The 25,537-nt window shown below is 47.1% G+C and overlaps 1 protein-coding gene across 1 annotated transcript; it reads left to right on the plus strand.

The window, feature by feature from the left end:
• Positions 1 to 2,232: 2,232 nt before the first annotated feature.
• Positions 2,233 to 25,166, plus strand: ZNF395 (zinc finger protein 395). The gene is made up of 10 exons (XM_075860851.1): positions 2,233 to 2,587; positions 8,018 to 8,241; positions 12,775 to 13,022; positions 14,142 to 14,248; positions 14,989 to 15,221; positions 15,304 to 15,404; positions 17,057 to 17,315; positions 20,008 to 20,100; positions 21,322 to 21,425; positions 22,094 to 25,166. The coding sequence occupies exons 2-10, from the start codon at positions 8,023 to 8,025 to the stop codon at positions 22,203 to 22,205; spliced, it is 1,476 nt and encodes a 491-aa protein (XP_075716966.1). The 5' UTR covers positions 2,233 to 2,587; positions 8,018 to 8,022; the 3' UTR covers positions 22,206 to 25,166.
• The last annotated feature ends 371 nt before the right edge of the window (positions 25,167 to 25,537 follow it).

A 25,537-nucleotide genomic window follows, 5' to 3' on the forward strand; every position in this document is an offset into this window, starting at 1 on the left:
TATGGGGGCACTGTGGATGTCGCTGTTATGGGGGCACTTTGGATGTCGCTGTTATGGGGGATCTGTGGATGTCGCTGTTATGGGGGCACTGAGGATGTCGCTGTTATGGGGACACTGTGGATGTCGCTGTTATGGGGCACTGTGGATGTCACCGTTATGGGGGCACTGTGGATGTCGCCGTTATGAGGGAACTGTGGATGTCGCCGTTATGGGGGCACTGTGGATGTCGATGTTATGGGGGCACTGTGGATGTCGATGTTATGGGGGCACTGTGGATGTCGCCGTTATGGGGCACTGTGGATGTCGATGTTATAGGGGCACTGTGGATGTCGATGTTATGGGGGCACTGAGGATGTCGCTGTTATGGGGGCACTGAGGATGTCGCTGTTATGGGGGCACTGAGGATGTCGCTGTTATGGGGCACTGTGGATGTCCCTGTTATTGGGGCACTGAGCATGTCGCTGTTATGGGGGCACTGTGGATGTCGCTGTTATGGGGGCACTGTGGATGTCGCTGTTATGGGGGCACTGTGGATGTCACTGTTATGGGGGCACTGTGGATGTCGCTGTTATGGGGGCTCTGTGTATATCACTGTTATGGGGGCACTGTGGATGTCGATGTTATGGGGGCACTGTGGATGTCGATGTTATGGGGGCACTGTGGATGTCGCCTTTATGGGGTCACTGAGGATGTCGCCGTTATGGGGGCACTGTGGATGTCGCCGTTATGGGGGCTCTGTGGATGTCGCCGTTATGGGGCACTGTGGATGTCGCCGTTATGGGGGCACTGAGGATGTCGCTGTTATGGGGGCACTGAGGATGTCGCTGTTATGGGGGCACTGAGGATGTCGCTGTTATGGGGGCACTGAGGATGTCGCTGTTATGGGGGCACTGAGGATGTCGCTGTTATGGGGGCACCGTGGATGTCGCTGTTATGGGGGCACTGAGGATGTCGCTGTTATGGGGGCACTGAGGATGTCGCTGTTATGGGGGCACTGAGGATGTCGCTGTTATGGGGGCACTGAGGATGTCGCTGTTATGGGGGCACTGAGGATGTCGCTGTTATGGGGGCACCGTGGATGTCGCTGTTATGGGGGCACCGTGGATGTCGCTGTTATGGTGGCACTGTGGATGTCGCTGTTATGTGGGCACTGTGGATGTCGCTGTTATGGGGGCACTGTGGATGTTGCTGTTATGGTGGCACCGTGGATGTCGCTGTTATGGGGGCACTGTGGATGTCGCTGTTATGGGGGCACTGTGGATGTCGCTGTTATGGGGGCACTGTGGATGACCGGAGTGGTGATTTCCTGACGTGTGACGTCTCGTACATGGATTTACATTGTTTCTTTTCAATGCAGGTTGCAACATTGTTGCACGGGACACTTCCGGCCGCCCCGGGAACCCTCCACACGTGGATGTCTGCACGTAGACAGCAGGAGCCGGCACACACCGGCTTACACCCCCTCCCCCCGGAATAGCTGCTGCAGCACCTCAGTCACCTCTCCCCACTGACCGCACTGTAGGGACACCGCGGCATCGGCTGGCAGCAGCAGCCCGGGCAGGGGGCATTTATTTTGTTTCCATAACAAATCCACGAGGTTCCTGCCCTCCACCCACCGCCGCCTCCTGCGCATGCGCTGCACATGTGGCCAAGAGGCGGAGGGGGGGGGGGGGGGCTGCACAACACAAACAACAGATTCCAGGCCACGACCCCCTCCTCTGTGCGCCCACACACGTGCTGTCAGCGCAGGAGAGCACGGAAACATTGCAGCCATCCTATCCAGTCCGGCCAAGAGGTTCTGCAGCAGCTGCAAGTCTGGAGTGCACTGACTGCCGCAGATCAAGTCTTTGAATTCGGTTCTGCAGCAGCTGTGCTTTGCGTGTTAATACATACAAAAACGCAACAACTATGATATGGTCTGCGCTGCTGCAGAACCTCTTGCCAGGCTGAGCTTCTGCAGCAAGTTGATTGGCTCGATAGCGCATATTTCAATATAGATTGCTGCTGCAGAACCTCTTGCCAGGCTGAGCTATTGCTGTGGGTTGCTGCTGCAGAACCTCTTGGCCATCACGTGCAGCCTCCGCTCTGCTGCATGCAGTTGGCGCACACGTAGCGCTCTCTGTGCGGTTCCGCCTGCGCTGGGTGGGTGTGAGTCCGGGGCCGCGCCGCCACCAATGACAGGGAGAGGGCTGAGCATGTGGGGAGCTTGTTTACAACTAACCCGACCGGCAGCAGGAGGAGGAGGAGGGGCTCGCCGACAGTGACAGCGACAAAACCCGGCGCGGCTGCAGCGCAGGAGGAGGCAGAACGGGCGGCGCGGCGCACACAACCGGCGCACCGTGCACACTACAGCGCAGAGAAGCTGCAGGACACCCGCAGCTGCGTCACATCCGAGCGCAAGAGCGCAGCCGGGCCCGGAATCCAGCGCGGGTTTATGCGCTTTCCATAGCGGAGTCGGATAGAGGAGGAGGAGGGAGCGCGACGGTGAGAGGCAGCACCGGGGGCACAGGACGCCCATTCCCAGAGCAGCCCGGGGACTGTGTACATCGAGCGGCGGAGGAAGAGGAGGATTGCGCTGGGGGGGCAGGTAAGCGGCTGCACGGATTGGGGGAGGGAGAAATGTATGTGGGGGGTGCAGGACTCGGGCGCAGTGCTGGGGGGTGCAGGGCGCAGTGCTGGGGGGTGCAGGACTCGGGCGCAGTACTGGGGGGTGCAGGACTCGGGTGCAGGGCGCAGTGCTGGGGGGTGCAGGGTGCAGTGCTGGGGGCCCTGTCCTCGGGTGCAGTGCTGGGGGTTCAGCTGTCTGCAGCTTCATGTGTGTGATCGGACAGGATAGATGTTATTGGGGGGTTGTTTACACGCTGGAGGGGGCGGGGAGGCTGGCACGGCGCAGGGCATGGAGCAGTTTGATTGATTTATTTTTGGTGTTATTTTCACGTTTGCTGCCCCCTCCCGTCTGTGCTCACACCCCCCTCCTGTGCTGCCAACTCCGGCTGGGCACACCCACTCAGTGCCCGGGGCCTCCCTGCGCCGCTGCTGGATGATGGATCCGGATTTCCACTAATGCACATTGTAAAGTTATACCGCGCAGCTGCTCCAGGGTAACGTCCTGTACACCCCAGATGTAGCAGAGCTGAGCGAGCGGGGGTCCTGGAGCTCTCTATGGGAGCCATGGCACGCAGTGGTGGCTGCACCCCCTCTCTATGGGAGCCATGGCACGCAGTGCCCCTTTGCTGGGCAGAGGTTGAGCGTCCTTGGTGGTCGTACACTGCGGGCTCGGCTGCACCCCTCTATTGGTCATGGAGTGTGGGGTTGGCTGCTCCCCATTCTTTGTTGGCTACAGAACTTTTGGGGGCAGATCCCCTTTTATTATTGCATAGTGTGGGGTTGGCTGCGCCTTTAAGGGCTCGCGTGGTTTGTTGTAGAGGAGTGGCGTGCCCGCCAGGGATCAGATCTCGGGGATCGCTCTGATCTATAGGGGGAGGTTCACTGTACGCTGCTGCGTCCCCCCCCCCCCTTAACGTGGCTGCATACTTCTGCATAGGGAACGGCTGTCATGATCCAGTAACTCCACCGAGCCACACCCCCTTCTATGGCACACGTGGTTTATGCCAAGCGACCGTCATTAACATGGCACTTAGTATAAACACCAGTATCGAATGCAACTATGCCAGGGGGGACTGGCACGGTGGCAGGATCCAGTTTCCGCTATGGAACAAGTTTAACTCATTGATTCCAGTTTTCTGGGGTATTGAGAATAAATGGTGCCCACCCTGATCACCGCCTTAATCGTGAGCGGGTGATGGCAGACGACACCCCGTGTAACCATCCTCAATGGACGTACAAACATGCAGCTGCCTAGGATTAGTAGTAGTACCTCGCGGTGTGTTTATGTATCCTGCCCAGCAGAGTAACAGAGGGTCGTACAGTGGCCCAGGCTCTGACATAATAGGTCCAGCATATATCTGGTGTATATATCAGGGTAACCGATATAGCAGCTACTATGGGGCCTAGGGTGAGATGTAGTTGGCGATCCCTGGTACCCGCCATCATCCATGAGACCGAGAAACGGAGATGACCCAAATACTGAGCGTCCGGGTGGTCGCGGCGCGGCCCGTGTTTATAAGTTACTTGTCACATCCATTCATTTCAATGGGACTGGGTGCAATGCTGCTTCTCCCCTGCAGAGGTCAGCACTGGGTTTTTCTCACAGGCCCACAATAATCATCATTTGGGGGGGCTGACGTCTTGAAATTTGGCGCCAGGCGTCAATATCTGACTGATGTAGTGTCTACGTGGGCCGGTGTCTCTTGAGCTGTTGCAGAACTACAACTCCCAGCCTTCCTTGACCACTCGACCTGCAGGGAGTTGTAGTTCTGTGGACTGTCACAAGTTGCATTCCACTGACAAACAGGCACCAGCTTGAAACAAATCTGCAATCCCGGCTGATCGTGCTGTAGGTGGCGCCGTGGATCGTCACACATGTTTGGATGTAGCAGAGTTGTAGCTTGTTTGTCGCACTAGTCCTGTATGAGACGCTTGTTGGTGACCCGACGTCCCTGCGGCCCCCGGCTTCGTTCTGATATGTGAGAGGTCGCCCGCCCTCTGTATACTATTCTATTACATTAAATTTTGTATTTTGCCGCCATGTTGGATTTTAGTAGTTGTTGTGGTGGTGCTGCGGACCTCTAACCTTATCTATCGGCGCACCGCTGCTCGCCACGCCCTGCCATACAAAGCTCCTTGCTCTCGCCATACACAATGGGCAGTGTGATATAACTGGGGGGTCTAATAACAGTGGACCTGCAATGCCCAGACTAATCCTGCAGGGGGCACTATTCCTCTAGTCCATATAGGTCCTCATTAAAGATACGCATTGCCGTCTATAGAACTACCCCACAGACGAACGGCATGAAAATATTGATTACGTTTTTTAACCCCCTGGCGCATAGTAAAATTCCTTTAATCCGGCATCAACGGTACTGGACATGTGCCGGATTATCGGATGGTCGTTGTAAAGTATGTAAAACTGGAGAAGCCCAAAGCGGTTATTTCGAAGGCCCCGGTGATGCCGGATTAAAGGAATTTTGTGTCTATGAAGACGTGCTTCAAGGGGTCTCCTTTATGGCCCCCCCCCAAGGATGGGAGCGACGAATGCGGAACCGTTGCGAGGACTGTGGCTTTTGTCGTCTTGCCGAATGGGTGATTATCGCAGCCTTAAAGGGCCGGTCTCCCGGGTGCGACATAGCCTGGAGCTGGCCCCACAGCACTGAAGAGGTTAATACTTTGCAATCTTTTTTTCAGCTGTCACATGCTTCTCCCGCTTTTGCACTTTCCAACAAATGCCTGTCTTGTCAGCAGCAGGAGGGGGCGTGGCTGTCAGTGCAAGCTGTCAGCTGGGGGCGTGGCTATGACCATTCAGCGCTCATGTGCTGTGACTGATGAAACCGGATCGGCGTTTCCATACTGAGCAGAGTTAACTTCGCCTTGTCACTACTTCTGGCTGTGGGTTTGTCTAACGGAAAACCACGACTGTTCTGCACGGCTGCGCTTGCTGCGTTTTTCACGTTTGTTCGGATTTGTGTAAATAAAGTTTTTAGTTTGCACTTTGTATTATATATATATTTTTTTTTTTTTATGTTTTTTTTTTTTTTTGTTTTATGATTTGGCTACTGCACCGCTGACATAGTTCCGTTCACAGCTGGAGGTTTGGTACAGTTGTGTTCAGTCCAGGGCTTCATGTTGGCACATTTTTATCTGTACTAATAATAATAAAAACTGGATCTGTTTATTATACTTTGTTTCGATTCCCCCCCCCCCCTCACCGTTTCAAGATCTCTGCTTACGGTCGGTGAATGTGAATATTCTTATTTACAGCCGAAGGCTGAAAAAACCCGTAAGGCCCTGTTCACATGGAGTTTTTTTTTGCAGGCAGAAAAAATCGGCTTCAGAATTTCTTCAGGAATTTTGAGGCAGATTTGGACCTGTCTGCGCATTTTTGCTGCGGTTTTGGTGGCGTTTTTCGCCCGTGGCCATTGAAGCTGATGCGAGGACCGTGGGCAAAAAAAGCCACGAAGAAAAACACTCAAACGGGCGCTGTTTTTTTTTGTGTCTTCCATTGATTCAATGGGAGGTCAGAGGCGGAAACTGCGTCGTCCCTTTCTTTTTTTTTTTTCCCCCAAAAGGCTAAATGTTGCCTGGAAAAAAAAACCCGCCCCTGCATGAAATCAATGGGGGGCGTAAATAACGGTCTGCAAACATTTTTGCGCCTTTTATGGTAATAATACGTCAGTCTCGTTCGTTCCTCTTATGCCCGCCCCGCCATGAATTCCGAAATCTCGTCTTAGAGGACGGGCGCCTGCGCCCATTGTGTATGGTCCTACACCCTTCCCTACTTCGTCCGGGCCTCAAATCTATGCCGCTATGGTGTCCCGTTGTGCGCACACGCACCAGAGCTGGACATTAATGCGCAAGCGTGGGATTTTGTGTGTGCTGTCAATCAAAAGTCAGGAGGCGGGGTTGACTCGGAAAGGCTTGAGGAATGCTTATTAGCTAATCTCCGTAATCTGGTTGTGTGCTTGAGGCGCATTGGTTTCAATTTTATCAAAACAAGTGTGACGGCAAGTTGAGCAGTTACCCATAGCAACCAATCAGATCTCCGCTTTCATTTACCAAAGGGCTCCTGAAAAATGAAAGCTGGAATCTGATTGGTTGCTATGGGCAACTGCTCCACTTTCTCATTGTACCAGTTCTGATAAATCTTGCCTGAGATTCGTTAGTGGGATTGTATTATCCGCACGTAATAGTCATCCTGGCATTGTATGGACGGCCCTGACATGGGGGCAGGTTTAGTATGAGGGGTATTCCCATCATAAACACTTATGGCATATAAATGTGTGTGGCCATCTCTACATTCACTTGTATTAGGAGAGCGGGTGGCCTGAATTGCCAAAGGTGGGTTTAGGGACCCCCGTTCTCCATGGGGGGACCCGCATCTATCAGACATTTGAGGCAGATTTACCAAACTGTCCTTGTTGCTCATAGCAACCAATCAGAGCTCCGCTTTAATTTCCTACCCTTCCCTGGAAAAATGAAAGCTGCGCTGTGATTGGTTGCTGTGGGCATTAGGGACAGTTCTATCTTAAAGGGGTATTCCTAACCTATAAAGTTCAGCCTTCGTCCATGTTGAGATACATTTGTCAGTCTGCGCGGCTGATAATTGTCTTTCTCTCCATGGGTTTGACTTGTTGTTAATAATTGTTCTGCTCTTGCTGAAACCAGTTCTCCATGTACTGACGTCCTGCTGAGCTTGTTCTTATACACAGCAGCCTATCAAAACAAGCAGAGCTGCAGTGTAAAGCACAGAGGAGGGACAAGCCGCAACCTCTGATAAGACAGGAGGTGGATTTTAGGCTGTCTCGGCCTCCCAACCGACAAGGCAGCTAAGCTGGGGTCACTCCTTTTATAGCTGTGTCCTAAAATGCAGAAAATAATGTCCTGGGATTATCAGAAGTTTCTGCTTTTGATTTACTGGATTATTGGGTATTTGGTTTTAAATGATGTAATCTGTAGCTATTAAAGCTAAATAAAACAGCGCCCCCCAGTGGTAATTTGTGAACTGCACTGTGAAGTGATTAAAGGGTCTTTCCAGGACTATTGATGGCCTATCCTTAGGAGGGGCCGTTCATATCGGATCGGTGGGGGTCAGATTCCCAGCACTGCGCTCCAGCGATCACCGCGTCCCCTTTATTAAGCACAGCGCCATACATTCAGTACTGGCTGTGCCTGGTATTGCAACGCTGGTGCTGCAATACCCGGAATAGCCACTACTAAACGTACGGCGCTGTGCCTGGTAAACAATGAAGGAGACGCCGTGCTCCCCGCTTCAGTCAGTGGGTGCCGGAAGTCGGACCCCATTTGATCGGACGTTGATGGCCTATACGATATAATATTATAGCCGAGGAAAACAATACGATGTGACAATGACGTCTCGCCTGTGTCTGCCTTTGTTTTGCAGCTGATATGGCAAGCATGCTTTCCAAACGTCTTGGTAAGCGGTCTCTCCTTGGCGCCAGGGTCTGCGCCCCGATTTTGGCCACAGATGGCATGTCTATGGAAGGACCCGGGGACCTGACCGGAGGGTCTCATCTTGGCGTTTACGACGGCGGATGTCTTGAGGAAAACCCTTATCCTTCTGGAAATCTGCTTCCTAGTCGCTTCAAACTATATCCAGGCCAGAAGGTAAGATGTGCGCAGGATGTGTAATGTGAATGGTGGCCTAATGGCCGCCTACTGTGGTCCATAACAAAAAGTCCTTTTGATCCAGCGTTTTATAATGTGGCAACGAACCTGGAGTCTAGACATGAGGGAACCCGGCTGCCAGACGGACGACCTATTGGTTATTTGACCGATATCCGTTAGCGATTTGGCATTCCTGGGGCCCCAAGCAGTGTCGTCTGGGGGCCCTAATCCGAGATTACCCACCTTGTACAATCTTTGCCTATCTTACTGCAATCAGAAGTGCCAGCACAGTTATAATGCCCCTCACAGTAAAAAAAAAAAAATGCCACCCTTAGTGCCCCCTCACAGCAATGATGCGCCCTTAGTGCCCCTTTCACATTGATAAATCCCTGTTTGTGCCCCTCACAGTAGTGGTGCCCCTTACCATAACAAAAGTATTACTCCCCTAGACCCGTTTCAGCAGCCTAGTCTTCATGCATCTACTGGCCTGTGCAATCGACGGGTCCGGGCAGGCCGGCGCAACGACGTCCTCATACCGGTCTGCGCCAGGGTCAGTAAATGGTGGTGCAGGGAGCTGACGGTTCCCTGCTCCACCATTGTGTACAATTTTATCCAGAAGACGCTGATACATTTGAAAGTTCTACGGCGGTAGGTACCGAACTGTCTCCCTTTAAGCCGGACAGACATGAGATCTTAGATCCTCAGGACGTAGGTACAGTTGTAGAGTCCAGGATGGCTGCTTTCTTAAAGAAACAGCGCCACAGCGGTCCACAGATTGTGTCAGGTATTGCAGCTCAGCCCCATTGGAGTGAATGGTGCGGAGCTGGAATACCACTGATAACCGGTGGACTGGGGTGACGCTTTTTTTTTGGGGGCGAATCCTCCATAAGCGTTTGCAATATAAATGTACATGAAGTTGAGTCATTCTGTACTGGCCGGTCAGACAGCATTGTGAGGGTTTCCGGTTACCAGGGAGCAGTGCATTATGGGAGCTCACATTCATGTTAGTACTAAGCTGTTAGGTCACATGTCTGACAATGGGGTGGAGCTAAGCTGTTGTCGGTTTCTAATGACAACCAGCAGAATTCTGAATTGGCTTTGAATAGGAAGGCTGAAAGGCCGCAAATAGCGCAAAATCTGTAGAGAAACCGTAAAGCAAAAATAAAAAAAAAAATGTTACAAAAATAGAGATAGGAAATTCATCTGACACGAGACAGTGTTCGTAAAAGTTTCTGCGCTTTTCTGTCATGGTTGATAATCCGGTGCTTGTCTGCGGGGCGATGCAAATAAATAGGGTGGTTGCTTTTTATCTTTTCAATTCCTCACCATTTACAAGATCTGATTGCTGTCAGTGAACAGCAACTACCATGGTTTACATCCAGATGCTGGAAACTTACCAAACCCTAGTCCTGCTCACACGTCTGTTACAATGTATCAGCGTAGACGATCCTCCAACGGCAAACAGGGTTCTTCCATTCACTGACGGCAAGCAGAGATTTTATATGTGAGAAATTGAACCACAAAGTATATTAGGAAGTTGTAGAAATTTTTGTTTTGTTTACATAAAACTGGAAAATCAGGTGGAACAATCCATTGTTTGGGGTATTTTTTGTGTCAGCTAGTCCGCTCGCTTCCTGTACGGACGGGTCATGTGACCTCCTTTTTTTGGGTGACCACAATGACCTCTCGTCCTTCCTCCTGACTTCATGTCATGAGTTTATTGTGTCCGTGTCACACGCTTGTATCTGAGTCAGTGATGTGGAGGGAAACTTGTGGCGCAACCCAAATTCCTATGTTTATACACATGCACCCTCAGATCGGAGTACCCCTTTAATGGTGTGAATTTGATTGTAATGTTTCCCCTTCTTGAGTTGATGTAATAACTGCTGCGTGTCGGCCAGCGCAGGGATCACGTGGGCAATGTTAACAGATTTATTTATACTGCTCGAGGGCGATGTGACGCTTATTATACGTGATTATCTGTCTGCATGTTTATAGCAAACAACGCGCTGAAAATTCTCCAGTTGTGTTATGTAATTCCTAGAAAAAGCAGTGGCGAGAAAACAAAGGCCGGACCAGGTGCCTCATTATGAAAACCATCTGTTTATATACAGATAATTACTTATCCTGTATTATACTCCAGAGCTGCACTCACTATTCTGCTGGTGGAGTCACTATATACATACATTACATTACTTATCCTGTACTGATCCTGACTTACATCCTGTATTATGCTCCAGAGCTGCACTCACTATTCTGCTGGTGGAGTCACTGTGTACATACATTACATTACTTATCCTGTACTGATCCTGACTTACATCCTGTATTATACTCCAGAGCTGCACTCACTATTCTGCTGGTGGAGTCACTGTGTACATACATTACATTACTTATCCTGTACTGATCCTGAGTTACATCCTGTATTATACTCCAGAGCTACACTCACTATTCTGCTGGTGGAGTCACTGTGTACATACATTACATTACTTATCCTGTACTGATCCTGACTTACATCCTGTATTATACTCCAGAGCTACACTCACTATTCTGCTGGTGGAGTCACTGTGTACATACATTACATTACTTATCCTGTACTGATCCTGAGTTATATCCTGTATTATACTCCAGAGCTGCACTCACTATTCTGCTGGTGGAGTCACTGTGTACATACATTACATTACTTATCCTGTACTGATCCTGACTTACATCCTGTATTATACTCCAGAGCTACACTCACTATTCTGCTGGTGGAGTCACTGTGTACACACATTACATTACTGATCCTGAGTTACATCCTGTATTATACTCCAGAGCTGCACTCACTATTCTGCTGGTGGAGTCACTGTGTACATACATTACATTACTTATCCTGCACTGATCCTGAGTTACATCCTGTATTATACTCCAGAGCTGCACTCACTATTCTGCTGGTGGAGTCACTATGTACATACATTACATTACTTATCCTGTACTGATCCTGACTTACATCCTGTATTATGCTCCAGAGCTGCACTCACTATTCTGCTGGTGGAGTCACTGTGTACATACATTACATTACTGATCCTGTACTGATCCTGAGATACATCCTGTATTATACTCCAGAGCTGCACTCACTATTCTGCTGGTGGAGTCACTGTGTACATTACATTATTTATCCTGTATTGATCCTGAGTTACATCCTGTATTATACCCCAGAGCTGCACTCTCTATTCTGCTGGTGTAGTCACTGTGTACATACATTACTTATCCTGTACTGATCCTGAGTTACATCCTGTATTATACTCCAGAGCTGCACTCACTATTCTGCTGGTGGAGTCACTGTGTACATACATTACTTATCCTGTACTGATCCTGAGTTACATCCTGTATTATACTCCAGAGCTGCACTCACTATTCTGCTGGTGGAGTCACTTTGTACATAGGATCAGTACAGGATATGTAATGTATGTACACAGTGACTCCACCAGCAGAATAGTGAGTGCAGCTCTGGAGTATAATACATAATATAACTCAGGATCAGTACAGGATAAGTAATGTATGTACACAGTGACTCCACCAGCAGAATAGTGAGTGCAGCTCTGGAGTATAATACAGGATGTAACTCAGGATCAGTACAGGATAAGTAATGTAATGTATGTACACAGTGACTCCACCAGCAGAATAGTGGGTGCAGCTCTGTAGTATAATACAGGATGTAACTCAGGATCAGTACAGGATAAGTAATGTATGTACACAGTGACTCCACCAGCAGAATAGTGAGTGCAGCTCTGGAGTATAATACAGGATGTAACTCAGGATCGGTACAGGATAAGTAATGTAATGTATGTACACAGTGACTCCACCAGCAGAATAGTGGGTGCAGCTCTGGAGTATAATACAGGATGTAACTCAGGATCAGTACAGGATAAGTAATGTAATGTATGTACACAGTGACTCTACCAGCAGAATAGTGAGTGCAGCTCTGTAGTATAATACAGGGTATAACTCAGGATCAGTACAGGATAAGTAATGTAATGTATGTACACAGTGACTCCACCAGCAGAATAGTGAGTGCAGCTCTGTAGTATAATACAGGGTATAACTCAGGATCAGTACAGGATAAGTAATGTAATGTATGTACACAGTGACTCCACCAGCAGAATAGTGAGTGCAGCTCTGGAGTATAATACAGGATGTAACTCAGGATCAGTACAGGATAAGTAATGTAATGTATGTACACAGTGACTCCACCAGCAGAATAGTGAGGGCAGCTCTGGAGTATAATACAGGATGTAACCCAGGATCAGTACAGGATAAGTAATGTAATGTATGTACACAGTGACTCCACCAGCAGAATAGTGAGTGCAGCTCTGGAGTATAATACAGGATGTAACTCAGGATCAGTACAGGATAAGTAATGTATGTATGTACACAGTGACTCCACCAGCAGAATAGTGAGTGCAGCTCTGGAGTATAATACAGGATAAATAATGTATTGTGTAGCACTATAAATGTGTATATAAGGCTATACTGATGCCCGGTTTTGTATATCAGGTTTACATTACACACAATGGTAAGGAGTGCGCTGGTTTGGTGGAGCAGCACAACCACGTGGATGATGAGGTGAAGGTGTTCGTGTTTGAGGTTGGACTTCACCTGTGCCGAAAAACGGAAGATGTGCGCCTTGCAGAGACCCCAAAAACGATGAGCCTCCCCATGGAGCAGGTCATGTCCGGCTGTCTCGCGACTTCGTCCAGCGCAGCCCAGAGAATGGTGTCTCGCAGCATTGATGTTCCAAAGAGGTGAGTGTCAGAGCTGTCACCGTCCGCTGGTGTAAATAAAGCTTGATCATTGTATATTGAAAGGATCTGTAACGCTCTAATATATACGGGGACTTTATCGTCTTCTCTATGCCAGCGTCTCTCCGTAGAAAAGTCGCAATTTACTGGAAAAATTGTGACTTTTGGTCCGTTTACGCCGTTCTCACCACTTATTCCGAAAACGTGTGGAACGGAGTAAAAGGGGGCGGGGCCATCAGTGGCCAGACCAATTTACTCCAGAAACGGGCGTACGTTATAGCGGAAGTCTGCGGGGGTTTCCGTGTGCCTACATCACATTTAAAGTCAGGACCTTGTGTGATCTGGGGGGAGGGGAGCGGTGAGGTGGCGCGCGGCCAGCGGAAAGACGTGACCGACTTATTAAGCGACATTTGCCTCTTATTCTGTCTCCTCTTATCCAGCAGGGTAGAAAGCTCAGATTGGCATGTGATTCTGCCCCTGTGTATTATTTTTTTTTTACAGTTTCCAAAATTTCTGCTTGCTGTCAGTGAATAGGAACTTTCTTGTTTGTTTTGCGACCGAAAACCTGTGCGCGCGTAATATTTCTCCGAGCTGAGGGTTTGTTGCAATTGGATCCAGTTTACATTATCCTTTACGGGTGACCTATATCCGCAGCGGAAATCTCTCTCCTGTCCTGCGTTTGCTACAATGTATCAGTGCAGGTAAAATGTATCCGCCTGGAGCCCAGACTGTTTAGGATTTATTTTTAGGAGCCGTTGGGCAAAATCGCCCTTGGTTTACGATGCAGTTTGCGGTCGTACCGGTGAAAAGCATCGTTACACCCGTACACGCCGTGGGCGCGAAGACCGGATCGCACGACCGCGGTAATTGCTTGTGCGATGCGTGCAGTATTTCAGTGTTGTAATAGTTTAGACACCGTTAAAGGTGTTACAATGGATCAGTCTAAACAATTCTCTGGCCTAAAGAATGTTCAACTCCAGACTGATACATTTTTCCTGCACTGATACATTGTAGCGAACTATCAGGATGGAACAGAGATCTAAAATGGGGAGGGATTGATCACTGGTAGTGAGTGATTTGTCTGCAGGTCGTTCTTATAAATAACTCTTTACATTTATTTAGGCGCTCGGATGCGGTGGACATGGATGAAATGATGGCGGCGATGGTCCTCACCAGCCTGTCCTGCAGCCCCATCGTACAGAGCCCACCCTGCAGTGACATCCTCCCCGGTAAGTGTGGTTGGCTTCGGCGGCTCTTGATGATGAAGGCCCTGTTCACACTGAGTTTTTTTTTTCAAATTTTTTTTGCAGGCAGAAAAAAACTGCCTCCGACTTCCTTCAGGTGTCAGATTTGGAACATCCTGCGCCAGAAGCCGCCCGGCGAAAAAAAACGCCTCTGCCTCCCATTGAAATCAATAGGGGGCGATTTCGGCCTTTTTCTGGCGCTGTTTCCTGTGCAGTTTCCACGTCCAAATCAGCGCCAAAAACCTCTATTGTGAACTGACCTTTACTGTATTTCCAATCATTACTATTTTCAGGCTCTGCTTGCTGTCATCGTATGGAAACATTCTTCTTTACATCCAAAGGCTTAAAATCCATAGAGCCCTAACGCTTCTCACAGCTTAAGGTTCGTTACAATTGTATCCTGCCTAGACAATCCTCTGTTGGCTGCACAATTCGTTTTCTAGTTTGCTTCAATGTAACAGTGCAGGTAAAATGTATCAGGCTGTTTAGAGGATTGTTTACACTGGAAGCTATTGTAACAAACCACCAGCTGTGAGAAGTATTAGGTGTGTGTAAAGGGTTTTCAGCCTCCAAGTGCAAGCAAGAATGTTTCCATTCACCTACAGCAAGCAAAGATCTTGAAAAGAGTATCAATTTGAAGTGATCCTTTATTCTACGTGTCCTTTTTCCGTTCAGCGTTTGTATAGCTTCCTATAACGTCCCATATTTATTATTTTATTTGTCAGCTCCTCCAGTCGCCTGTGACTTATGGAAGGAAAGTGGCGACGTGTCTGACAGCAGCAGCACCACCAGCGGGCACTGGAGCGGGGAATGTGGCGCCTCCACCCCATCCCCTCCTCACACCGAAGCCAGCCCCAAGTATACAAGCGAGGTATTCAGCGCCTCCCACGTGGATGAAGGATTTGAGACTGACCCCGATCCCTTCCTTCTGGATGAACCGGCCCCTCGGAAGAGGAAGGTAAAGTACCGCAGCGCCCCCTACGTGTCATAGGTTTCCGTGTCTCCTGTTCTCCATTCACCTGTTGTGTTGTGTCTTCCAGAACTCGGTGAAGGTGATGTACAAGTGTCTGTGGCCAAACTGCGGAAAGCTGCTGCGTTCCATCGTTGGTATTAAACGCCACGTGAAGACTCAACATCTGGGGTAAGAATAACGTGCGCCTCTTCCAGTATTACCTATAATAGGATGCGTGGGCACCTACTGTAAAAGTCCAATAGCATAGAAGTTCTGACCATTGGATGCATTTTCATCCTCCTTAGCAGTGGTTACACGTGCTCTATGCCAATCAGGCTTCATAAACAGTTGAGCCACTATATAAATACATTACTGATCCAGAGTTACATCCTGTATTCTACTCCAGAGCTGCACTCACTATTCTGCTGGTGGAGTCACTGTGTACATACATTACATTACTTATCCTGTACTGATCCTGAGTTACATCCTGTATTATACTCCAGAGCTGTACTCACTATTCTGCTGGTGGAGTCACTGTGTATATACATTACTTATCCTGTACTGATCCTGAGTTACATCCTGTATTATACTCCAGAGCTGCACTCACTATTCTGCTGGTGGAGTCACTGTGTCACATTGCATTACTTATCCTGTACTGATCCTGAGTTACATCCTGTATTATACTCCAGAGCTGCACTCACTATTCTGCTGGTGGAGTCACTGTGTACATACATGACATTACTTATCCTGTACTGATCCTGAGTTACATCCTGTATTATACTCCAGAGCTGCACTCACTATTCTGCTGGTGGAGTCACTGTGTACATACATTACATTACTTATCCTGTACTGATCCTGAGTTACATCCTGTATTATACTCCAGAGCTGCACTCACTATTCTGCTGGTGGAGTCACTGTGTACATGCATTACATTACTGATCCTGAGTTACATCCTGTATTATACTCCAGAGCTGCACTCACTATTCTGCTGGTGGAGTCACTGTGTACATGCATTACATTACTGATCCTGAGTTACATCCTGTATTATACTCCAGAGCTGCACTCACTATTCTGCTGGTGGAGTCACTGTGTACATACATTACATTACTTATCCTGTACTGATCCTGAGTTATATCCTGTATTATACTCCAGAGCTGTACTCACTATTCTGCTGGTGGAGTCACTGTGTATATACATTACTTATCCTGTACTGATCCTGAGTTATATCCTGTATTATACTCCAGAGCTGCACTCACTATTCTGCTGGTGGAGTCACTGTGTACAGACATTACTTATCCTGTACTGATCCTGAGTTACATCCTGTATTACACTCCAGAGCTGCACTCACTATTCTGCTGGTGCAATCACTGTGTACATACATTACATTACTTATCCTGTACTGATCCTGAGTTATATCCTGTATTATACTCCAGAGCTGTACTCACTATTCTGCTGGTGGAGTCACTGTGTACATACATTACTTATCCTGTACTGATCCTGAGTTATATCCTGTATTATACTCCAGAGCTGCACTCACTATTCTGCTGGTGGAGTCACTGTGTACATACATTACATTACTTATCCTGTACTGATCCTGAGTTACATCCTGTATTATACTCCAGAGCTGCACTCACTATTCTGCTGGTGGAGTCATTGTGTACATACATTACATTAGAGGAATAATGTATGTACACAGTGGCACTACTAGCAGAATAGTGAGTGCAGCTCTGAAGTACTATAGAGGCTGTTACACCGGATCAGTATTATCCTCAGTCTTAAGTTTCCTGTTGTGTCCAGTTGCCGTTTCCTCGCTGATTAAGCCTTTTTCTTTACGTGGATAGAGATGGTATGGATTCTGACCAGCGTAAGAGAGAAGAGGATTTCTACTACACCGAGGTCCAAATGAAGGAGGAATCTGAGGTGGAGAGCACTCCTATGAGCCCCAGCGCTGCTACCGCCCCCCTTCTCATTCAGCCTGTGACAGCCAAGCTGGAGACCCCGGCCCTAGAGGTGCCCTATGTGGAGTCCCCATTACCCAGTGCCCTCAGTCAGTCTGCTCCAGGCTCCTTCTGGCACATCCAGGCCGATCACGCTTACCAGGTAACTGAATCTGCGACCACTAAACCGCCACGGAGTCTTCGGTCACATCCGAGACTTGTGCGTTCAGCTTTGGGGGAAGGGGATGTTGCAAAATGTTATATCGCAATCCTAACACTAGTGGCACAAATTGCTGGATTATTAGATGCCGCACTAAATGAATTTCATTTTCACTTAAAGGGTAACTAAACGTTCAACAAACTTCTGACGTTCTAGTGACATGTCAGAAGTTTTGATTGTTGGGGGTCCGAGCACTGAGACCCCGACCAAGCGCTAAAACTAAGCGGCAGAAGTGCCCGTGTGAGCGCTCAGCCACTTCATTCCTGTTTGGCTTTTTCCGGAGAGCCGATGTATTCGAGTACGGGCTCATAGACTTTCTATTGAGCCCGAACTCCGATACATTGATTTCCGAAAGAAGCATCTGAGCACTTCTGCCGTTTCGTTTTAGCAATTGGTGGGGATCTCCGTGCTAGGACCCCCACCAATCAAAACTTCTGGCACGTCACTAGTTATCCTTTAAAGACCGCTTGTTACCATCACCCCTCAATACTCCAGAGCTGCACTCACTATTCTGCTGGTGGAGTCACTGTGTACATACATTACATTACTTATCCTGTACTGATCCTGAGTTACATCCTGTATTATACTCCAGAGCTGCACTCACTATTCTGCTGATGCAGTCACTGTGTTCATACATTACATTACTTATCCTGTACTGATCCTGAGTTACATCCTGTATTATACTCCAGAGCTGCACTCACTATTCTGCTGGTGGAGTCACTGTGTACACACATTACATTACTTATCCTGTACTGATCCTGATTTACATCCTGTATTATACTCCAGAGCTGCACTCACTATTCTGCTGGTGGAGTCACTGTGTACATACATTACATTACTTATCCTGTACTGATCCCGAGTTATATCCTGTATTATACTCCAGAGCTGCACTCACTATTCTGCTGGTGGAGTCACTGTGTACATACATTACATTACTTATCCTGTACTGATCCTGATTTACATCCTGTATTATACTCCAGAGCAGCACTCACTATTCTGCTGGTGGGTCACTGTGTACATACATTACATTACTTATCCTGTACTGATCCTGAGTTACATCCTGTATTGTACTCCAGAGCTGCACTCACTATTCTACTGGTTATTGGAAACTGTCAGCAAGTTTGCCATCAACACCCCCCCCCCCCCCCCACCTGCCCCTCTTTATGGGAGTAGCAATAATGGAGGGGTTACACTTACATATGTAGCAAAGTTTAACTTTGACTCTCTTACTCAGCGTGATATTTCACAATGCAGTTCGCAGACCAAGCAGGGAATGCTGGGAGATTTCAGCTGTGAAATAAATGAGACTTCATGTCTTTCAGCGAGACTTTGTATGTTTGGGGTTTGAACATTGTGAACAATCTCCCGATCTCCAGAAAAGCTGTTTAGTGAAGCCTCTGAACCTGAAGTCACTGCCTACATATGAATATAGTATTAAAGCGTAACAAAACGTTCCATCAGCTTTTTATTTTCTTGCAGCGTCTGGAATATAAAATATAATTTATTCATGAATTTGGCCTCCTTTTTGTGGTATAATTTGGCCACGGACACTTTTCTACCACATTTTATTTCTTGTATTTTTCCTGTTGCCGGCAGAAATCCGTACCCGTGTTTGAATCTACTCTGTGTACGGACTCGGCTGCCTGTGGGCGGCGGCATAGTGACGTCATGTGGGCGGCGGCGGCATAGTGACGTCATGTGGGCGGCGGCGGCATAGTGACGTCAGATGTGCGCAGCCGCATAGTGACGTCAGATGTGCGCAGTCGCATAGTGACGTCAGATGTGCGCAGTCGCATAGTGACGTCAGATGTGCGCAGCCGCATAGTGACGTCAGATGTGCGCAGCCGCATAGTGACGTCAGGAAAGTCTAGCGTTGCCGGAAGAAAATGTGATGAGCTCTGCTGCTGTCCGTCCCCAGTGGTGCTTCACTAGAAGAAGCAGCGCAGGTCTGGTGGCAAGTCCTTGTACCCTCACCTATAGAGGCAGACACTTTCCTGACGTCACTATGCGGCTGTGCACATCTGACGTCACTATGCCGCCGCCGCCCCCACACAGGCAGCCGAGTCCGTACACAGAGTAGATTCAAACACGGGTACGGATTTCTGCCGGCAACAGGAAAAATACAAGAAATAAAATGTGGTAGAAAAGTGTCCGTGGCCAAATTATACCACAAAAAGGAGCCCAAATTCATGAATAAATTATACTTTATATTCCAGACGCTGCAAGAAAATAAAAAGCTGATGGAACGTTTTGTTACGCTTTAAAGAACAAGACTTTATGTATCTTGTATTAATCTTTTTAGTTTTATTCAAATCTTATACTCTACTCGCATCCAGAGCTGCATTCACAATTTTATGCGTCTTATACTCTGATTTGCTTAACCTTGCACCCCCTGCGGGTTCAGTGTCTGTATGGAGCGTGCGTTGTCTGGAGGAAGTGAACTCGCCAGACACTGATTGTAAAAAAATGTATCACATTTTATTGGCCAAGTTACCCGTTTCTATGCGGCAAACAGCAGAATTATGGATGCAGCTCTGAAGGAAAGTTAAACCGTCTGAAGCTATTGGTTGCACAGAAATGTAACGCCTGTCTCTTCAGTTTTGTGAATTTTCTTTTTTCCCCTTCCTCCTCTTAGGCGCTGCCCTCCATCCAGATCCCAGTTTCCCCTCACATTTTTACCAGCATAAGCTGGGCCGCTGCCCCTCCTACGCTCCCAGCCCTCTCCCCAGTAAGTAAAATGGGTCTAATCCTGATCGTCCGCTCTTGTTTATTATCCATTTATTTTTATAACCTTTTATTTTTTGTATTACGGTAACTTAAGAGATTGACTATTGTAACTTTTTATGTTCAAACTATTTTATGTTTTGTTTTTTTTTTTTGTTTCGTAAAAGTTACCGATTTAAAGGGGAACTCCGGTAATTTCAATTTAGGGACTACTTTTATAATTTTACTTTGGGGGGGGGTGACTTATCAACCTTTCTACCCCAGTTTTTTGCTTTGGAAATATCGCAAAGGGGCCCAAAAGTCGCGGTTTGCCGGCCTTTTTGCACCTCCCTTGCCTCATTTCTGGAAAGGAGGCATTGCTTTGGGAAAGGGGTGTGGCCAGAAAAATAACATCATTTATAGAGGAAATCTCCCAGCTGGCATAGCTCTATGGGGTGTAGCACGTAGAGGCCCGGACTGGGCCCCTAACTTGCCATCTCCCGACCAGACTGCCCCCTGCCCTCTAATTGGACAGTCAAATAAATTGGACTCCCATCTTATCTCTTCTGGCTCCCTCGTCACTCCAGCGCCGCTTAGACAGGGACCTGGAATGATGCGGGACTGTCCACCATTGTGGCGCCGGCCGAAAGATGCGGCACATTTATGAAGAGGCTTTTTGCCTCTTTGAAAAGTCGGAGTAAACTCTGACACGTTTGTCTATTAAGGCTGGCACATGAAACACCGGTCTTAAAAAAACGACCCTCTTTGTTCTATTCAATGCCTCACCTTTTCAAGATCTCTGCTTGCTGTGATTTTTTTTATTTTATTTTTTACAGTTGATTTTGCTTCAATTGTATCCAGTCTAGATGATCTTCTGACATGGACTGATTCATTTTACCTGCACTGATACATTGTAGCAAACTACCAGGATAGGAGGCAATTTGTGTTGCTGATTTTCCTTCAATCAGAGGATTGTCTGTAATGGATGCAGTTGCAACAGACCCTCAGCCCACCCACCCATCCTGGGTATGAGGGGTCCCAGTGTGTGGTCACTCTCCATAGAAATGAATGAGATGCAGGAAAGCACCCTCGGGGATTGGGGGGGGGGGGCGGGGGGCTTCCAGCGAGCGTCTCTGAGCTGTCCGATGTGTAACAATATTGATAAGCGGCTGACACAATGTATGTGACGGAGCGGTCTTGATACTTTGTAACCACTAAAACAAGTTTCCCCTCCCCCAACCCACAGATCAGAAGCCGATCGCTCAGTTTCAGTGAACAGCAGCAGCAAACTCCATCCATAAAGTCCCAGCTGATCGTGGCCTCTCCACCCAGAGCGAGTAACGGCAGCAGGTAGGTTCCTCCGAGACCGCGAGATCTCTCTAATCCATAGTTCAGGTCTTTTTAGTAATAATTATGGGACGGTTCCTTTAAGGCTGCGTTCACATGTTGCGCTATTTGCCGCCGTCTTTTCAAGGATGAGGGGGTGTCTATGACCACATACAGTAACTAGTTATATCGCTGTATTCTGGAGCTGACTGTGCCGACCCAGATTAAAGGGGTATTCCGGTTACAACAAGTTACCCCCTATCCATAGAATAAGGGGTCACTTGCTGATCTGTCTCGGACCCCCGCCGTTTACGAGAACGGTGACCCTGAACCCCTCGTTCGGACAGAGCGGCAGGTCGCTCCTGCGCACTGCTGCTCCATTCATTCTCTATGGGAGCATCGGAGATAGCCTAGAGAATGAATGGAGCGGCAGTGCACATGAGCGACCTGCCACTCTGTCCGAACGAGGGGTTCAGGGTCACCGTTCTCGTAAATGGTGGGGGTCCGAGCTGACAGACACCCACCGATCAGATCAGCAAGTTACCCCTTACCCTACGGATAGGGGGTAACGTGTTGTAACCGGAATACCCCTTTAATTTTAAAAAATTCTATCCGCTATATCTTTTTTTTTTTTTTTGTCCTTTTTTTATTTTTATTTTTTCTAAAAATTTCTTTTTTTTTTTTTTCCAAAGGAAAGTTCGTGGTGAGGCAAAGAAATGCCGTAAAGTATATGGCATCGAACACCGGGACCAGTGGTGCACCGCCTGCCGGTGGAAAAAGGCCTGTCAGAGGTTCCTCGACTGAACCCCCCCCGCCAATCTGCAGAATATGCGCGTCCCCCCAAGAGGCGAGCGTATTTAGCTTCAACACTTCAAGGCTCCTCGAGTCTAATTTCGAAGCATCTCTGAGAAAGTGGTGATGACAAAACACTGTATATAAATTGTAAATGACCCCCAACCTGTACATCATTGTATGTCGGCCCGATTTTTAAACTTTTTTTTCTTCTTTTTTTTTTTTTTTTAATTCAATTTTAACTTTGCTAAACGTACGTGCAGGGACCAAAGTGTTCGAACCTTCTGTTAAAAAAAAAAGAGAAAAAAAATTCCTTGTCGCTTTCAAAAAGAAGAATCAAGTTACCCGTCCTCATGTAATATAGCGTCCGCTTCACGGAATTGACCTGTAAATGTCCGTGACCGTTCTTGTTCTTCTATTTTGTTACATGATTTTGAATGCAGAAAGTTGTATATACAGTAAAGATGCGTTCTGACTCCTGGAGCGGCCGGGGTCCATCATACAGATGTTTCGTTGGTAAAAAGATTAAATTCCAATTCCGTTTTTTTATGCTCATTAGTATTTGGGAAGCCTAAGAAACTATTTTTTTACGTCTCAAAAATTTTTGGTCTCAAAAATTCTATAGTGTCCGATCGGGCTGGTTCACCAGTGAATTATAAAGGATAATACAGTGCTGACCGCTAGAGACCATTCCAAAAACAAGGACCATTTATAGTCCAATATCTCACCATGTGGTGCTCTGTATCTACTACAGTTCGTGGTTACATCTATATGTCTTCTATTGGGCAGCTATCCTCCGTCTATTGGTACTTTTTGCCTACACAGAGAGAAAATGGCTATTTTTGTGGGTTCAGCCACTTTTCCAGAGCAGCCTCCTATATCCAGATATCAAGAGGAACCTTGGCGAGTAGACCTCAAGTCCTCCGACCAATCCGTCAGTGGAAACTTACGGACAAAAACTTCCAGTGCCGAGAAATAGTGGCCACTATCCGGTACTGGAACAGAAGGGCCGGCCCAACACCCCACCGGTATGAATTTTGCAGATACGTCTTATCTCCACAGGACAGTGGGGACATGAATGTGTCCCCGCCGGGTCATGAATTAGAAGACTGATATTTAATTGAAGAACCAAAAGTATGGGAAGCTCCACTTTTTTGGCATTTCCCTTTAAGAGGCCATGTTGTATTAAGCAGCCTACTTTCAAATGCTCAAGAGCTGCCCTCTATGCTAGTTGACTCCCAACTTGGCCCCAAAAAATGGGTTCCTTGATATTCTAAGAATCCCTCGTTATGTTGTTGGGATGTGTAAGGCCTTCCACCATCGAGGTCATCGTAATCCATCTCTGAGATGGTGTCCATGTTGGTGGAATGGTCTACATTCTCAGGACTGGAGACTAGCCAAACTTTTTCTTTAAGGACGGACTTTTCCGTAATAGATCATCGCAAAAGGTCAACGTCCTCTCTACTCATGACTTAACGGATCCTCCCGTTTTTATAGTCCCATTTGGTTACTAGTAGTAAATCCGTGACCTCGTTGGGCTGTTCTCTTGTATCTTTTTTGGTTCCTCAAGACTGGATTGGCTGTTTTTGAAATACTATCTCAACCTATACAATAGCTCAACTGGTGCTCTTCACGGGAAAGGTGCTAAATAAGACCAATATTCAGTAGAGGAATCCTAAGAGTATTTTCTACATTGTCTAGAGGACAAGGCAGTAAGGTGATCATTCTAGATCATCTAGAGCAGTGTTCCTCAACTTCAGTCCTCAAGTGTCCCCAATGTGTCAGGATTTCCTCATGGTCAGTCATTTCTTTGGTCATGTCTATGGGATATCCTTCAATCGTTACCAGTTAGGGGCACTTAAGAACTAGAGTTGAGAAACATGGATCTAGATTCATTGTATGGATTCACCATCTAAGCCCATGGGAACGTAACTCCAGATTCATTGCTACCAGTGTTTTTGGGAACCTTGTTTTTGGGAATTGGTTCTCCTGAATATTGGTTTGGCCCAATAATCCAATTTCCACCAAGAATTATTTTTGGTCTTCCTGTTTAGACTTTCAACTTGCACAAAATTGAGGAGGACCAATGTCTTGGCTCAGACCATCTCTACATGGTGATGTCCAAAAAGAATTCTGTACTTGTCAGTATTCTGAATAGGTCGTCATCCTCCAAGGGCATTTACCAAATTGTGATCACGAGACCGCTCAAGAGTCAACGAATTCAGTTTCCTCATGTTTACACGTGTCCATGGTAGGGTGGTGTCAATGAACCGGGGAAGATGGGGTTCCCCGTGAGCATTGCACGAATAAGCGTCGTCCTGTCCAAGTATAAGTGGTCCTTCGAGCATCAATGCACCTTTTTTAAGATTTTATCTTTGACTCCATTGTGAACTTTTTTTAAATTTCTTATTAATGTGAATGTATCTGTATAGTTAGATTTTTGCATTTCATGGCTGAGCTTTTGCGCAAAAAGTTGGAAAGCATCAGAACTAGCTTTTATATGGAATATCTGTATACAGCATAAAAGGAGGGTGTATATGAAGCCCAGTAATCCCGTATATAAAGTGCTGCTGACTGCATGACGCTGCATCTGGCCTATACTGGAAAATTACTCCTAAAAGGTGACTATATTTACATGTAGCAATCCAATTTTTGTTTTTGTTTTCCTTTTATATATATATATATATATATATATATATATATTTGTGCTGCTTCTCTGGAGATAGTGTTGTAATTGGCATAAACTTTATGACTTCATGAAACCACTCAGATCAGGGGTAGACCATCACTAAAATAAGCTGCCCCTCATAGGACATTGGATGCTATATACCATGTCGGACATCCCATGAGTGGAGATTTTGTTTCTATATGATTTGTGGTGTATTTTGTGTATATATATATTTTTTTTTTTCGTTTTTTCTCTGCATTAGAAACCCCTAAATAAAGTATTGCAGAAGCGTGGAGGAATATGAATCTATTTACATTTGCACTCAATGCTGCCTCCAACTATTCTCATGAATGGTGGTGGTCCCTACTGCAGGACCCCCCTCCAATGTGATTTTTTTTGGACTCTGTTGGGGCAACCCCTTTTAAGATGTGTTGTACCCATCAATGCAGAACGTCTTCAGCGTTGTGAATACAGCCCTGTAAAGTTTTTGTTTTTTTTGTTTTTGTTTCTTTTTTGTTTCTTTTTTGTTTCTTTTAGTATGTTTTTGTAGCAGCTTCCACATAATGCAATTTTTTAGTAATTTAAAAAAAAAAAAAATTTTTTGTAAACCCCTCGGTGTTCAGATTTGAATGCGATATTGGTTTAGTCCTCGTGGTGATACGGCAGCTAAAGAAAA

This window comes from Rhinoderma darwinii, chromosome 4, assembly GCF_050947455.1.
Source record: "Rhinoderma darwinii isolate aRhiDar2 chromosome 4, aRhiDar2.hap1, whole genome shotgun sequence".
NCBI classification, from domain to species: Eukaryota; Metazoa; Chordata; class Amphibia; order Anura; family Rhinodermatidae; genus Rhinoderma; species Rhinoderma darwinii.

Coding starts and splice junctions, on each gene's coding strand:
- ZNF395 (XM_075860851.1), top strand. CDS start 8,023: ATGGCAAGCATGCTTTCCAAACGTCTTGGTAAGCGGTCTCTCCTTGGC. Junction 8,242..12,774: donor AACTATATCCAGGCCAGAAG/GTAAGATGTGCG, acceptor TTTGTATATCAG/GTTTACATTACACACAATGG. Junction 13,023..14,141: donor AGCATTGATGTTCCAAAGAG/GTGAGTGTCAGA, acceptor ACATTTATTTAG/GCGCTCGGATGCGGTGGACA.